General features: G+C 42.8%; 1 protein-coding gene across 1 annotated transcript; it reads right to left on the reverse strand.

Annotated features, from left to right (window-relative positions):
* Nucleotides 1-1,766: 1,766 nt before the first annotated feature.
* hunk (hormonally up-regulated Neu-associated kinase) lies at nt 1,767-13,401 on the reverse strand. The gene is made up of 9 exons (XM_039777102.1): nt 12,745-13,401; nt 9,517-9,809; nt 8,677-8,732; nt 8,168-8,303; nt 7,904-8,031; nt 5,427-5,553; nt 5,111-5,279; nt 4,748-4,910; nt 1,767-4,033 (listed from the first exon to the last, which is right to left on the reverse strand). The coding sequence occupies exons 1-9, from the start codon at nt 12,976-12,978 to the stop codon at nt 3,285-3,287; spliced, it is 2,055 nt and encodes a 684-aa protein (XP_039633036.1). The 5' UTR covers nt 12,979-13,401; the 3' UTR covers nt 1,767-3,284.
* Nucleotides 13,402-15,209: the final 1,808 nt, after the last annotated feature.

Genomic DNA, 15,209 nt, shown 5'->3' on the forward strand with positions numbered 1-15,209 from the left:
AAGCATTTGGGAACCTTAGCCCAGTTCTTTTTTACTAACAGCACCTCCTAAGGCGAAAGCGTAAACTCTCTGATAAGCCACAGCCTTCTCGTTTCATTAATCACCTTCATCTGTGTCCGTGATCGAAACAGGATAGTCGGCCGGTCGGAGACTCGTCTAACGGAATAACCCAAATCCCCTCTTAGTGCTCAAAGCCTCCTTCATTAGAAACATCTGCTTGTTTATTTCCCCACACATCTTTGAGTATGCCGGTGTCTGCCAGGACGTCTCTCACTCTCTCCTCATTTTCTGCATGGGTGAGAGCTGCTGAGGAAGGCAGTACTTGTGTGTGTGTGTGTGTGTGTGTTAGTCACTGTGTAGCAGGTTAATCGTCTGTTTTTCTCAGACACAAAGGCTCGTCCCAGTGACACCCTGGTGTTTGTGTGTGTGTGTGTGTGTGTGATGAGAAGGGGGCTGAAAACAGTATTAGTGTCATCAGGATCTAAGCCTGAACAGATTGACAGAAAAAAAGTCCTGCTGTACAGTAAGTGGTCAAATTAACAGTGTCTGAAGAACATGTATGAATATTAATTCTATTTCAAAAATCACTCCATGATGTGGCATATGTCTGCTGTCTTGTTTTAGTCTCAATTTAAATTAGAGTTTGTCAAGATGTATGGCTTGATGAGGACAAAAGACAATTTAGGCACAGAAAGTCATCCATCGTGCATTTTCATCTAGCATCCCAAATATTTCTGAAATCTATCCTGGAGAAATCTGACGTACTAACTCTTTTCTATTGTTTTGGACACTGAGTAGTTATGATTAAAATCCCCCTAATATGATTATGATCTAAAAAAAAATAAAAATCAACTGCCCACCCCTGCTGGGCTGGTGGAGATGGGTGTTTGTTTATCACAGACTCATTGTAATTTGACCTGTTTATACAGATTTACGTTGAAATAATCTATGTCAACGAAAAAGATTTTTTTTGTCTTTATCTCATTCAGTATGTATTTCTTCCAGTAATGCTTCCAGATGAAACTGCTTCCCCCCAAAAAAAAATCTACCTGTACATGTCCTGTAGTGTACACTGTCCTTGTGCTCAGCGCTGTGGTTAAGCCATAGTATTTATGGTCCGTCTCTCCCGACAGCCTAGGGATTTTGAACAACTGTCTGCCTGTTTTTGATAAACAAAAGGCTCCAGCTCAATGCATTTTTGAGCCACTCTTGCCCCTTGGCTTTTATCAGCTTAGCCACGCCGGTTTAATCTGACAGCCCTGTTTTTGTCGTCCTGTGCGTGTGCATGTGTGTGTTTGTCTCAGAGCTCTGGTGATCCCCCTTCTTTGTCTCGTCAGGCCAGTGTCACCCAAAGAGGTTTATGATGGGGGCCACAGCTGAGTAGATTAGTGTCTACAGTGTGTGTGTGTGTGTGTGTGTGTGTCAGTCCCAAGGATCCTTCAGCTGTTCCAAGGGTGTGTTTTTTTACCCACCACAGGTGTCCTTTGGGAAATGTATATGGTATGTGAGGGTGAGACAAGTGGCACATTGAAGTTGTAAAGTAACAGAGTGTTCCGTAGCAGAGGCCAAATTTCACGAAGTGCTCCCGGAGCTGAGAGCTTTAGGAATAAATTATACGCCTCAGGCTCTGTAAACTACACAAATTAACAAGAATGTGGGATTCTGTGGAATTTCAGCTAATGATAAAAAGCTGTGTATGTGTGCAGGCAGAGTAAATGAAGCCAGACAGTAGGTAGATGCTTTTGAAAGACCAGGCAGACACATAATGGATTCAGTATAAATTTTTAAAATACTTTATACAGCATAGAAATCTCTTGACACTCAAAGAAAACCATCCATTACAAAATCTTACAAAAGACCACCCCCTCAAGTCTGTATCAATCTCAGTGTCAACCAAAAAAAGGTACAGACAGTGACAATTTGAAAATGGTCACAGTACAGTACGACTCGTGAAACATTGCATGCAACTTTTTCATTTGGACAGGAAGAAAATTTACGGTATCTTAACACGAGAAGCCTCATGTGCCTGTGGAAGCCTTTTTGTCAAATAGTTTTATGAAGCAACTAAGACGTGAAAATGTCGGTAAACCTGTTACAATCCCTTCATACAGAATAAGTGACAGGAACACGGGAGTCGTACTGTTATTTACAAGCACAGTTTTCACATCACTCTCAGAGAGCTCTTGGCAAATACTTGTCATTGCAGTTAACACTTAAGACTATTGCACAAACTACAGAATTAAGACAAAAGGAAGTGAATTATTTTCATGGATGTATGTGATCCTTCCACGTTCATACCTCAGCCTTTGGTGAGATTGATACATTTTGATTCTCGATTTTTTTTAATTTTTTTTTTTAACTAAGACTTTGACATTTTCTTATGGGTCGTAGAGTTGATGTAACACGTGTATATAAAAAAGTTAGAGCTGTGAATTATTATTAGTGTTGAGTTATAGTTAATGGTACCTACTTCTATTTCAGTGTGTTGATTCTTATGGCACTAACGCTCAAGACACTGCAACGCGGTGGCAAAATCCACACAAGCATCGCACAATCGACTGCTGTTATACATTAATGTATGAATAATACAGTGAGGTAAAGGATGGTAAACACCGTTGTTACTTCAGGTTTTGGTTTTTAAGAATAGTGCAGTGAGCTTCTTCATCCAGGCAGCATTGAGGATACAGTGCCAGCTGGCTGGAAGTCAGTGGGTAGACTATCTTAGAGAGTGTTTTCACAGAGACAAAACATTTATACACGTAATCAGGGTTAGGGTAAGAGTTGGGGTCCGTTAGCTGGTGTGAATCAGTCTGCGGCTCAATTAGTAACCAGTTACAGCAATACTACATAAGAGAGTACCTCCTAACTCAGTCTATAATACAGTGTGTGTGTGTGTGTGTGTGTGTGTGTGTGTGTGTGTGTGTAATACATAATGTACCATGTGGATGTCCACTCTGGATCTAGGCCACAGTGAGGTTTAGTCATTGCTCAGGGATCCGTTTCAAATCTCATCTTCTTAGCGTCACCACTTCTTATTACATAATGAGAGCGGTAACGAGAGACACAATAATTTATACTCTCACTCAAACCTCCTTTTGTTTTCTCCTTTTTCTTTTCTTTTTTTAAATGATCAAGTCTGTCTTGAAAAGTGGCTCAGTCGCAATAAAGGGACAGTTCACAGTTCAAAAGGCCGCTCTGGAAGACCTCTCCAACTTAAACAAAATGTTGAGAGGGGCCTTGAGTTCAGTCTGTCTTTCTTTTCATTTTCTTGTGTCGTGTATCCCTCAGCAGAGGGTCTTGAGTGCACCTGAAGCACAGAGGAGAGTCTGCATGGGGTAGGGAGGCGGGGACACCACTTCCTCAACGACCTGTTCTGGCCGGAAAGAGAATGGCTGCAGCTGGACCTTCTTCTTTAGGATCTGTCCAATTCCCATCGAGGGGAACTTGCTGCGGTGCGTCGGGCTGTCGGGATCGCTGCTGCCGCTGTTGGAAGGAGGACTGAATGCTGAGGTGGGGTTGAGGGGACTGAAGGCGGACTTTGGAGGGCTGAAAGCCGAGCTCCCCGGGGGGCTTCCTACAGTGCTGGGAGGGCTGCCGCTGGTGTCAGAAGAACCGCCCCAATCTGACGAGACGCTCTTCTTGGGCTGCGGGTTGACAATGAGGACGGGAGGACTGGGGATCGTGGCCTTCTTCAAGTAAGAGGAGTCGGGTTGGAAGGCAGAGACGTGGCGCGGCGGGGACAGAGTCCCGTTGGTCAGCTTGTACCAGGGTGAGGCGGGGGTGTCTTCAATTTGCTCCGCTTTGGAGAGGGAGCCGAAGGAATGCATGCCGATCGGTGATGGTGCTGGCGGGGCAGGTATGTTGTGCTCTGGGCTCGTATTGACTTGTGGAAGGGTGGCCAAGCGCCTCCGTTGCTGAGGGGTGTTAGAAAAGAGAGGTTGGATCTCTAGATATTCCATGGAGGAAGAGGCGACAGTGCCAGGTGGTGCCAGAGGTGAATTGCGATGGCCACCAGTTATGGCACGCAATAAACCTGAGGAAGAAACGAGAAGCATTGTTACATTTCTGAAATACTGGTTTTTGCTTAACCGCCTGCAGGTGCACATTTTGGATGAGTGCCTTGCGTGTCTAGTTTCTATTATGTCATGTCAGTGAAGACATACCGCTCATAGTCTAATTATTATTATTATTATGTAACAAGCAGGTGTAAAAGGTACAGGAACATTCTGTGTAAAGACCAGACCGTCCTGACATGCAGGATCTGGATCAGCCTGTTGGCTTTCTCTATACCATTTACATGCAAACGAGGAGAGGGAAAGGAGCTTAAGCCCCAGCTTTGCCCCTGGCTCCTAGCCACCTCACTTGTAAGTAGTGTGACTCCGACAAATAATATACTTACTTCTGTAGTATAAATTAAATTTAAAAAGTGTTTGTGTGTTTGCCCCTACGATTGACTGGAAACATGTCCAGGATGTTTCCTCCCAGATGGGTGGGTGGGTGGACGGGTGGACAGACAAACGGATGGATGGATGGATGGATGGATGGATGGATGGATGGATGGATGGATGGGGGTAACTACTTATGTGTGAAGAACATGCATGCTCAGTCAACCTACCCTGTATGAATAAAGGTACATAAAATAGAATAAATAAAGTGGTACTTTTTAAAACAAATATACGGTATCTTATTATCTTTTTCTTTTTTTTGTTCTAATTTTTTTTCTGCACTGCACTTTATGATCCCTCACCTGTTCTGTGTTTCTTCTCCTTGCTGGGCCCCTTGGCAACTGCCAGGTAGACGGGCGTCTGCTTGGGGGGTATAGTGAGCTTGTCCACGTGCTTCCTCCACTGGGTCTGGAAGTATTCGCTTTTCTGCTTTTCTCCTTTCTTATTTTCTTGAAACTGCATCTCCTAAACAGACGGAGCAAACCACACATTACGACAACCCTTAGCATTTGACAAACCTGTTGTTGTGTAACCAGTTGTATCCCCTAATAATTCATGCTCTCTTGTAACCCTTTCTAGACACGGAAAATTTGTGTGTCTTGTGTTTCCTTTACCCTCTGTCACTGAGAATGGCATGGGACAGGTTTTAGCAAGGATTTCCTTACCCTGTACTCTTTAGAGAGTCTCTTCATTTTCTTGTTGAGGAGGAAGTAGACAGCAAGAGTGTGGCAGGCGCGGTTGGTGAGGACAGCGCTCAGCACCTCACTGTGCTTGTAGCTCATCTTCTCCGTCATATGCAGCAACACCGTGTGGTTTATTTCCTCAATGTGGATCCTGGACACAGAAATGGAATGCAGAGCGAGAAAGTTAATGCTTTGTGATGCTTTAAATTGAATGCAATTAGAATGTCTGTTTGTTAAAAAAAAAAGAGAGGCTAAACTAGAAGACATACTGCTGCAAAATGCAATCTTTAAACTCTACCTGTTGAGGTACGGTGCCCCTGTGTTCTTGTTGGCCAGCTGTAGCCAGGAATCAGCCATCACCTGATGGATATTGGGACGCTTGTTGGGATCTGGCTCAAGAAGCTTCTTCAGAAGACAGATGGCAGCTAACACAGAGATAGGGAAAATAAATATTAATAAGCTGCCACTGATGTTCTACTTGCTGCATAGAGGAAAGTTTTCCAATACTGAAACGTAAAATGTTTTTACATTACATATTTTTCTTCAGATATGTGACTGCTCTTTTGGTTGACAACTATGGGACTGAATACTAATACTCACTTCTCTGCAATCCAGCACACCCTTAAAAGGAACACGCCAACTTATTGGGAATTTAGCTTATTCACCATAACCCACAGAGTTAGACAAGTCGATACATACCCTTCTCATCTCCCTGCGGGCTGTAAAGCTGTCTGACGGCTCCAGCGGCATCAGCCCATCACAGAACAGGCAGGTGAATGGTTCCAGTAATCCTACTGCTCCAAATAAGTGACAAAATAATGCCAACATGTTCCTATTTACATGTTGTGATTTGTAGAGTCACAGCGTGTACAAAAAAACAACGTAACATGAGACACAGCCATCTTCTAACCGTAAACAAACCGGGAACTATATTCTCCGGCGGAAGAATATAGTACTTGGGCGGAGTGATATGCTCGCAGCAAGCCAATATAGTTCCCGGTTTGTTTACAGATAGAAGATGGCTGTGTCTCATGTTACATTGTTTTTTGTACACGCTGTGACTCTACAAATCACAACATGTAAATAGGAACATGTTGGCGTTATTTTGTCACTTTTGTTACATTAGTTGGAACCAGTTACCTGCAGGATCTGTGCTGGGCTAAGCTAATGCTGGAGCCGTCAGACAGCGTTACAGCACGCACGGAGATGAGAAGGATATGTATCGACTTGTCTTACTCTGGGGGTTACGGTGAATAAGCTAAATTCCCAATAAGTCGGCGTGTTCCTTTAACTGTTTGACTAGTTTTTATGAGTTGGAGCAGAAGTACAAGTTTCACAATCCCTTGGTCCTCTCACAGTGCACAACAAACTTGGCCTATATCCTACTCATCATCTCTCAATCAGTTATAACGTCAGACAGATAAGACCGATGAGATGACACACCATCTATGTCATTAGCTTAATTAATAGTTAACTTACATAACTGGGTTAAGCCATCCCTTAACTGGTATTAGAGTGACACTGTTGTAACAGGAGTAGCAACTGTGGTATGAGCGTAGCTACTTCCAGCGAAGAATAAACACACCTGTGTTCCCGTTTAAAAAAAACAAAAACAGGGCGCTACCTTCTCAGGAATTCTGACAAACTCTGAGGCAAATACCATCATAAATCAATCACTTTTTTCATGCAGTCCCAGCGACTTAACAGGAAAAGTTAGATAATAATACATAATTACATAGATAAAACCTGCTACTAATTTTGAAAAAACACAACTGCAATTTGGATAGTGCACTTGTTTACCCGTATTCTGCCAACATGTTTTTACTTTTTAAATGTTGAGGGTTTCATTTCTCTCTGCTTAAAACGCTAATAGTCTTAAATTTACACTATACAGAAATATTACCATTTAGATTTCATACACATACATACATACATACACACACACACACATACATACATATATATATATATATATATATATAGAGAGAGAGAGAGAGAGAGAAAAAAAAAAAAAAAAAAAAAATTATATTTGGGCATACACATACTGGGCTTATCAAAGGTAAGTATGGCGGTGAGTAAAAGGACTGTATTTCTGCCGAAGCTGCCATGTTCTTTCTTGAGAAATGCTTATCAGCAATGCATCAGTGAGTTCTCTTTGTTGCCTGAAGCGCTGCACTGATCAGCTGTTTAACTTCTCAGTGAACTGACTGATCTGTTTGCTTACTTTTAGGTAAGCAGGGTGTCTGAAGGCTGTGTCTCTCTAAGGAAGATTTAAAAGAGACATAATAAAGAGTCTTAATCAAGGAGTTTAAAATCACAAAGACGCATCTGATTTATTGATTGGATAAAACTTTTGCCATTTCCTAAGTTCGTTAGCGATTTGCTTCTTATTTAATCTTTTTTAGTAAAAAAATAGCTTCTAAAAGCAGAGTGTCAGAGAGCTTGTTTATTAAAGCTTGTTGGATAGCCAGACAAAAAGCTAAACAAAGAAGGCTACTGACAGTCATTCCAGCAAATCAGAGCAGCCTATAATCAATAATTTTCTATTGGCCTTTCTTGCATCTCTTGGAAACATTCTTTCTCTCACATGCAATCATAACCTAAAATTATCTTGTTTACACGCTATATATATTTCTCATGTCAGTTTAATCCTGAGGCATGGTAGCCTACATAGTAGACGAGCTGATAGATGAATCTTTTCTTCACCATAGAGGAACACCTCGTAATCTATGATTTATCACATAGTTGCGCATTAGTGCTCGCGTTAGTGTTTACCTGTGGAGAGCGAGGGAGGTAGAGGGTTCATCTCTTTGTCCACCATCTTCTGGTGCAGGGCTCGGAGACTGAAGGGCTCCACGGTGAACGGCAGAGTCCCAGTCAACATGGCATACATGTTCACACCACTGGAAGATCAAAATACACACTTTAGCTCGGAGTGCACTTGTGAAATAAACAAATTTATTTAAATAAGTTGATATTTGGCAACAATTGATTACATTTGTGAGAGAAAAAAAAAAAAAAAAGGAGTAATGCACTCACATGGACCAGACATCCACCTTCGGCCCGTACTTCTTTCTGGAGAGCAGCTCTGGGGCGGCGTAGGCCGGACTTCCACACTGGGTGCTGAATGGGTCGGAGTATCCCAAGATGCCTGCGCAGTTACTGAGGCCAAAATCTGAGGGACAGAAGAACTGGGGTGAGTGTTGTTTCTGGGTTTTATCACTGTCTTTTCAGCTCACTTATTAAACTAGTCGCACCGTCACAGTGTTACACACACACACAAACAGAAGCAGATTAGCACTAAGGTGAGAGCTTGTAAGGGTTTTAACAGGACATTTAATTGCTCTTAGCTCCTCACCACATGCGGGACACTGTGATACTCTGCATGTCCCACTCCAACGGACACAATCTTTTCTTATTAAATTAACTAATGGCATTTCTGCATGTTTAATTCACAGGAAATTAAAAAGTAGCAGCAGCATTGCACTGAACAAGGAAAAGAAACCGATGTGAGCGAGATACTGTAAATGTAAGAGCTTTTGAGTTACCTATGAGCTTTATGTTGTCCTGCTCATCCAACAGAAGGTTTTCTATCTTCAGATCCCTGTAAGACAAAGAGGGTCAGTGTTTACATTAGAACAATCATCACACAATGCACAAGCAGGAGAGGTACCCCCCCCCCCTGCAAGCCCCAATACATACACACATGTCCCTCCCAATGTGGGTCACGCTGACTGATTTTCAGGGTCTATTGTGTGCCTCGAGATCCCTCCTTAGTCTTAAAAATCCTGTTATACAGTTATCTACATAGGCCATCTCTCCATGATAGAAATTTTAGTTCCCAGGCTCTGAGCGACAAATAATTGAATATTCCCAGGAAGAGCTTTGTGAAGTTTATATCTGAAATTTGATTTAGATGGAGTTTATGCTTTTTTCCCCTGAATCGAATCAAATCAAACATTTTATCATGAGATTGTACAGCAGTATTTGTAGGAGAAATGCACTGCACTGATTATATGTGCACAGTGCATGGAAATCCAGCTTTTGTATATTTTTCTTATAAATCATATCTACTTTTTATAATAATTCTTAGCAGCTCCCATAGAAACCTCTTAAAGCATGGCAAATGTGGTTGTTTGTGGATTAACACTTATGTGCACAATTTGGACTTAAGTCAGACTTTTAGAAAGAGAATCATGTCTCCGAGATCTTAAAGTCAGCTTTAACCCATAAATGGCACAAAGCTTTATCTAGCTATGGATGGTAAACTGTCAATAGAGGCATTTGTACAAATTCTGCTCCAACATTGGACAGCAATCTGTATGGGGCTCTGTGTTTTTTTTTCTCTCTCTGCATTTGTCTGCATTGTTTCAAGTGTATTTTATTACCTGTGCACCACGCCTGCCCTGTGCAGGTGCTCAACGGCCAGCACCAACTGCCGGATGTATTTCTGAGTCTCCCGCTCATCCAGGCGTTTCTTGTCGTAGATGCGGTTCATGAGGTTCCCGCCGGGACACAGCTCCATCACCAGGTAGTAGCTGTTCTCGGTCTCCAGGATGTCCAGCAGCTGTGTGATGTTGGGGTGGCGGATCATCTGCTGGATGTGGCCCTCCCGCCGCAGGTTCTTGGTCACATACGAGTCCTTCTTGGCCTTTCGCTTGTCGATCACCTTCACCGCCACCTGGAGAAATTGAGACAGGAGAGAGAAAGATAAGAGGTGAGGAACTAATTTTAGACAAAGCACTGACTTGGTAGGATATTGTGAGTTATACCCATGGAGAATAGAGCACTAGTGCACTACTGAGTCAGAGAGAGAGAGAGAGAGGTTTTCACAGATTCGTAGTGTAACAGGTGACATGCTTCTCAGTCTCCATTGCAGGGTACATAACTCGACACTGCCCTTTCCCCTCACAGCTGCTCCCAATGTGGGGCAACCCAGGCGCTATAGGGCCTGAGGCTGCAGGAGGGGGGGAGGTATTTGTGTGTGTGTGTGTTGGAGGAGTCACTGAACCATCATAAACCAGGGGAAAAGAAAATATTACCCTTTCTGTTGAGAAGGCGCCAGGGCCAAATGGACAGTTGATATTCCCCCATTTGCCACAGAGTTTAGTTGCAACAAAACACACATGAGGAGCGGCGACAAATGTAGAAAGGAGACCTGGGAAGGATAAGTAAGTAGGGCTCATTTTCTGACGCAGATTCAACAGACAGACTGAGAAGAACAGATTCCCTGGCAGGGGTGTTAAGTTTTTTCTTTAATTACTCATCCTAGCGTCGTCTTTCTATGTTTCTCTGTCCTTTTTGTCTCATTGGAGAAGAAATCTGCAGTCTCCTCATAAAAGCCACAGAACATGTCCTTTATGACAAACACTTCCTTCTGTAGGTAATTACATTTAATAACGTACCCATCTACTCTATTTCATCCTTTGCCCGTGTCACCTTGTATCCCGTCTAGACTGAGTTCAAGAGCATGGCTACTATACACAGCAAATCATCTCAAGGAGAGCCCACAGACATGGAAAGGCATGACCGGTGAAACTAATCACCATATCCATTAATGAAATGGTGAGGGCCAAAGTGGTTGTGTGTGTGTCTTCTCTTTCTTCTGTCCTTCAGCTTGTCTTTCTTTTATACTTTCGTCCTTTTATCTCTGATAATTAATTCACCTCTGACAACCTTTCTACAGATGCTAATTAAAACTGGCTGTTTTAATAGTATGTTTAGCCTGATGATGTCTTTTGTGTCCCTTCTTGTGTGTGTGTGTGTGTGTGTGTGCGTGTGTGTGTGTGTGGGTAGCCCGTACGCAGTACGGTAGTAGATAGCGTTACTTGGCAGGTGGATAAGAAAGGGGGTGTAGGATATTATGAGTGTTTGGGGGGACTGTATTTACAGTAGGCTGATCTATATGTGGAGGGGGAGTTGGGAATATTGAGGGGGAGGGGTGCGCCCAGCCAGGGGGCTTCTGGGGGATTCAGTTGTTTATCAGGCGGCCCTCAGACAGAAAAGAGAGGAGGTGGGGGTAGTATGGAGGGGAAAGTGGGTTACAGACATCAAAAACACATGCATATGACCTCCCCAGCCCCCTGATGATGACAGCTCCATCTCTCAACTCTCCTCACTTTCATACCCCCTGCCTGTAAACACACACACACACACACACACACACACACACACACACACACACACACACACACACACACACACACACACACACACACACACACACACACACACACACACACCCAGTCTCTCATCCCCACTTCCTTAACTGACTTTCTAGTGATGCTAAAAAAAGGTTCTGGGAGTCCTCCCATACTGTATTTTCTTTCCCCCTGACTACATTTTTGCTTGGATAAACTCCCTTCCCTTCCCTTCCCTCCGCCTCCCCCCTCCCCCCACATAGCCTGTTGGACCCTGAATAAGAGAGAGAGTAAAGAGAGGGAGAGCATGTGCTGTGCTTGGTTGTGCGATTGCCAGCGTTTGCATCATCCTTAACAAAGAGGGCGAGGGAAGAGGAGAGGAGTGCTTTCCTTTCCCCTCACAGAAACAGAATGGGAGGGGAGGGGGGCACAGGATGAGCTAATAATGAATAAATATGCATTTCACTGGCACATATTCTGTTGTACACATATACAGACAACCATGGGTCTACATGTAGGGACACATAAGGACAAGATGGTATATTTTTTCCTATATGCAAATGTTAGGGCTGCCCCTCAAAACAACGTGAAGAGACAAAGGCAACGAGTGGCCAATGGTGGCCCATATCAAAGCCCTGCGCTGGCAGAATCATAATGAGACTGAAGCCCATTTATCAACGACATTATTTCATATGCAAGTAGCAGCTCTGCTCTCTCATAGGCCGGCCAATTTTCCTCTCTGTCCCTATCACAGGCTCGCGCGCCCACAGCGGTGAGATCACCACCAACAGCAGCAGACAAAGAAGATCGTAAAAAGCCACAGATCGCACAACTAGTTATCCAACACATGTTAGGGAAAGGACAGACAGCTCTCTTTGTCTCTCTGGCATACACAAAAAGTAAATATTGCCACTGGAGCTTGGCTAGAAAACAAGCCCCGCTGTGCGTATGGCTGAGTTCAACAGCTGGTGGTGCCGCATGAGCTCATTAACAAAGCTCCCCATTGCAAACAGGGCTGATCACTTTCTCTGACAAAGCTAAGAACTAATTAGACACATTGCAAAATCATAAAGTATGGCTAAACTGTATGAACAGGTGAGCAGTTTATCGGTTGACCTGCAGGCAAGTGACAGCTGACACTGTCCACTGAAATGGAATTCGAAACCATATCACCATATCCCCATTACCATGCTGCATGCCACTTATTATCTTAAATGTTAAAAACTTAGCCTATGGCCTACAATCAGAACAAACTCAGTTTTCTAAAAGAAAAGAAAAAAAGTTAGTTTTCCTCAAAAAAGTTTTTTGTTTTTTTTTTAAGTTCAAGAAATCACGAGGCCTTAATTCACTTTAATTCTGATAGCATGTTATAGGATCGCAAAATGCATTAAAATAAAGCAAAGAAAATAGATCAGGCCTACACACAATTACAACAAACCCTGTTGCATTTCCACTTAATGATCCCCGCAGTCTTACCTTTTCTCCAGTCAACGCATGGAGACCTTCTCTAACTTTGGCGAACGATCCTTCTCCCAGCTTCCTCCCGATCAGATAGTTCCCGACCCGTTTGGTGTGATAAAAGTTCTTGAGGATGTCCGCCGCAGGACTGCATAGAGAGGCCGGGAGGACGTTGTCATTCCCGGCACTATTTGGGGTTTTGCCCTCATATAACCCGTGGCTGTTGTCTACTACCATGTCGGCAACTGGCATCACAGCTGCCTTGTCAAATGTCCCCTTTTAACAAGGGATAAAATCACGCACCTCGTCCCTTTCCCACCTTTAAGGCGGGTATTAAATGCTTAACGTCCGGCAAAGTGCGTTAACTCCGGTCCGTCTGCGTCTTGCCCCTAATACAAATTAAGGGAACGGGAGCTTGCGCCACCTGTTCGCCCAAAGCATCCAGTGAGCGCACTCAGCAGATTCCGAGACGAGTCGTGATTAGTGTTATCAGCTTGACATGACACAGAAAAAATGTCAAACTCAATCATGGAAAGTAAAATTAAATGACGCAACCTGTATTAATACTTGTGAGGGTTTAAAAATAAATAATCTGTAGCTCAGTCAGAGGTAGGCTCTTACTCGGCGTCCCTGCTCCATGAACCTATGTGTCTCCTGAATAGTGTGCAGACAGCGTGTTTTTCAGTTTGAACTGACTTTGCCGGTCATATGGGTGGGCGTTACTTAGTGTGAGGGTGGGAAAAAAAAGAAAAACACACAGTCCTCACACGGTGGTGGTAGCCGGGGCAATTTTCAATCCAATCAGCGCAGGCGGGCGGAGCACATGTGAGAACAAGGGGGACAACTGCACCCGGTACCGCTGGCCGCCGTTTCGTATGGTGCGCTCAGATTGTACACAGCTATGAACAAAGAATATGTGTGTGGTCGGAAGAGATAGACAACAACACTGTCACTACAAATATTTCGATTTTTCTTTTTGTTTATTCTTGTAACAAAATGTCTGTCTGTCTGTGTTGTGACTTTATTGTCAGGTTTATTTGGGTAGAATGGGCGTAAAGGTACCAAATGTTCACGTGCTGTGCACCACGCAGGCTAAATTTCCTTAATTACACATAGAGGCGTTGGTTACATATAGTGGCAATACATGATCATAAATAAATGTCTGAGTCTGTGACAAATGGTCAATTTCATGTAAGGCGTGCAATCATCTATTGCCATTTTTCACTGTGTTATTGGTTGTTGCTGAACTAGGAGTTGGAGTTCTGCCAACAATAGAAAGTTGTAGCCTACTCCAGTAGACCAGTGTCAGACAAAAAAAGCATCTTCCTCCGGCTTGTTGAGGTGTCACTGGCCTAATTAACATGGTGTTCATCTCTCAGAGGAGAACACCTAGGGAGGGGCAACAGTTTGAGACATATTTTTCTTCCTGAGCTATTTGGCTTCAGTTTAGCTAATCTGACCTAATATGATTGTATTGTATGTTTTCTTACAGGAGCTGAACAAAATGACCGTTCACCTGACAATACAATAGCCCTGCAATAGTACTACTACCAATGTGAAGATTATGTTTTTTTGTTGTTTTTTTAGTCTGTGTCCAAGAGGTGTTGATTCAACTGTGGTGTTGTATGAGGCTAGAGTTTGTGGTGTTACTGCATCAGATTTAATTCTATACAGGTGTGCTCGGTTTTCTTATTCCTTGTATGGATTCCTATAGGAGTTAGAATAATACATCTGTACATACAGTTTGACTTGCCTGCTGGACCATGCTTTCTAGACACCAAACCAGACACCCAGACATGAAAGCAAATGTACAAGTATACTACCATCTATTGGAGTAATTTCGTACTACAAGAACATAGGCTACAGTCAGTCCTAATACTTAAAACATGAGTGAGACTGCATCCTTGTTGAACTTTTTCATTCTATATTTTCATCTAGTCGTTAGTTAAATTATTATTAAAGCAAGTAGTCTGTGGATTAGTCCTTGGAGTTACAGCATCCTGTAAAATAAAGATAGCCTACTTGGATATCCATAAAGGTGACCTGTTCAGGGGGGAAACAGAGTGGTATTGTGACCGAGTTATTTAATTTGAAGACAATGATTCTCAATTTAAAGTCTACTTTTAAGTGTTGCTCATATAGGCCTAGTTTAAAGGTTTAAATGAGAAGCATCCTACCACTAGCCTATACAAGTGATTATTTAACTAAACGTTACTCCTTCTGACTTGGAAAAGTCATAGTTATATATTATTATATATATTTATTATATATATATATATTAATAAATCATCCCAGAAACATCAGGTGATGATGACAAGTTTATTATATATTAGGAATTGACACTTTTAGCACAGTCATAAAAAAGCAAGTATCTTCAATTTTGGTGGTTTAATCTGGGGTCATGTACAGTAGCCTACAGTAATATTGATTGGTATCTGCGAGTTGGTAAAATATAACATTGCATGAGAAGTCAGTGTGTGCAG

Source organism: Perca fluviatilis, chromosome 16 (genome assembly GCF_010015445.1).
Source record: "Perca fluviatilis chromosome 16, GENO_Pfluv_1.0, whole genome shotgun sequence".
Classification (NCBI taxonomy): Eukaryota; Metazoa; Chordata; class Actinopteri; order Perciformes; family Percidae; genus Perca; species Perca fluviatilis.

Bases quoted from the DNA above. Each gene is read 5' to 3' on its own strand.
- hunk (XM_039777102.1), bottom strand. From the start codon at position 12,978: ATGCCAGTTGCCGACATGGTAGTAGACAACAGCCACGGGTTATATGAG. The intron at 9,810-12,744 runs GTAAGACTGCGG...CAATTTCTCCAG, and splicing joins ATGCGTTGACTGGAGAAAAG to GTGGCGGTGAAGGTGATCGA. The intron at 4,911-5,110 runs GTAAGGAAATCC...CCGTCTGTTTAG, and splicing joins GACTCTCTAAAGAGTACAGG to GAGATGCAGTTTCAAGAAAA.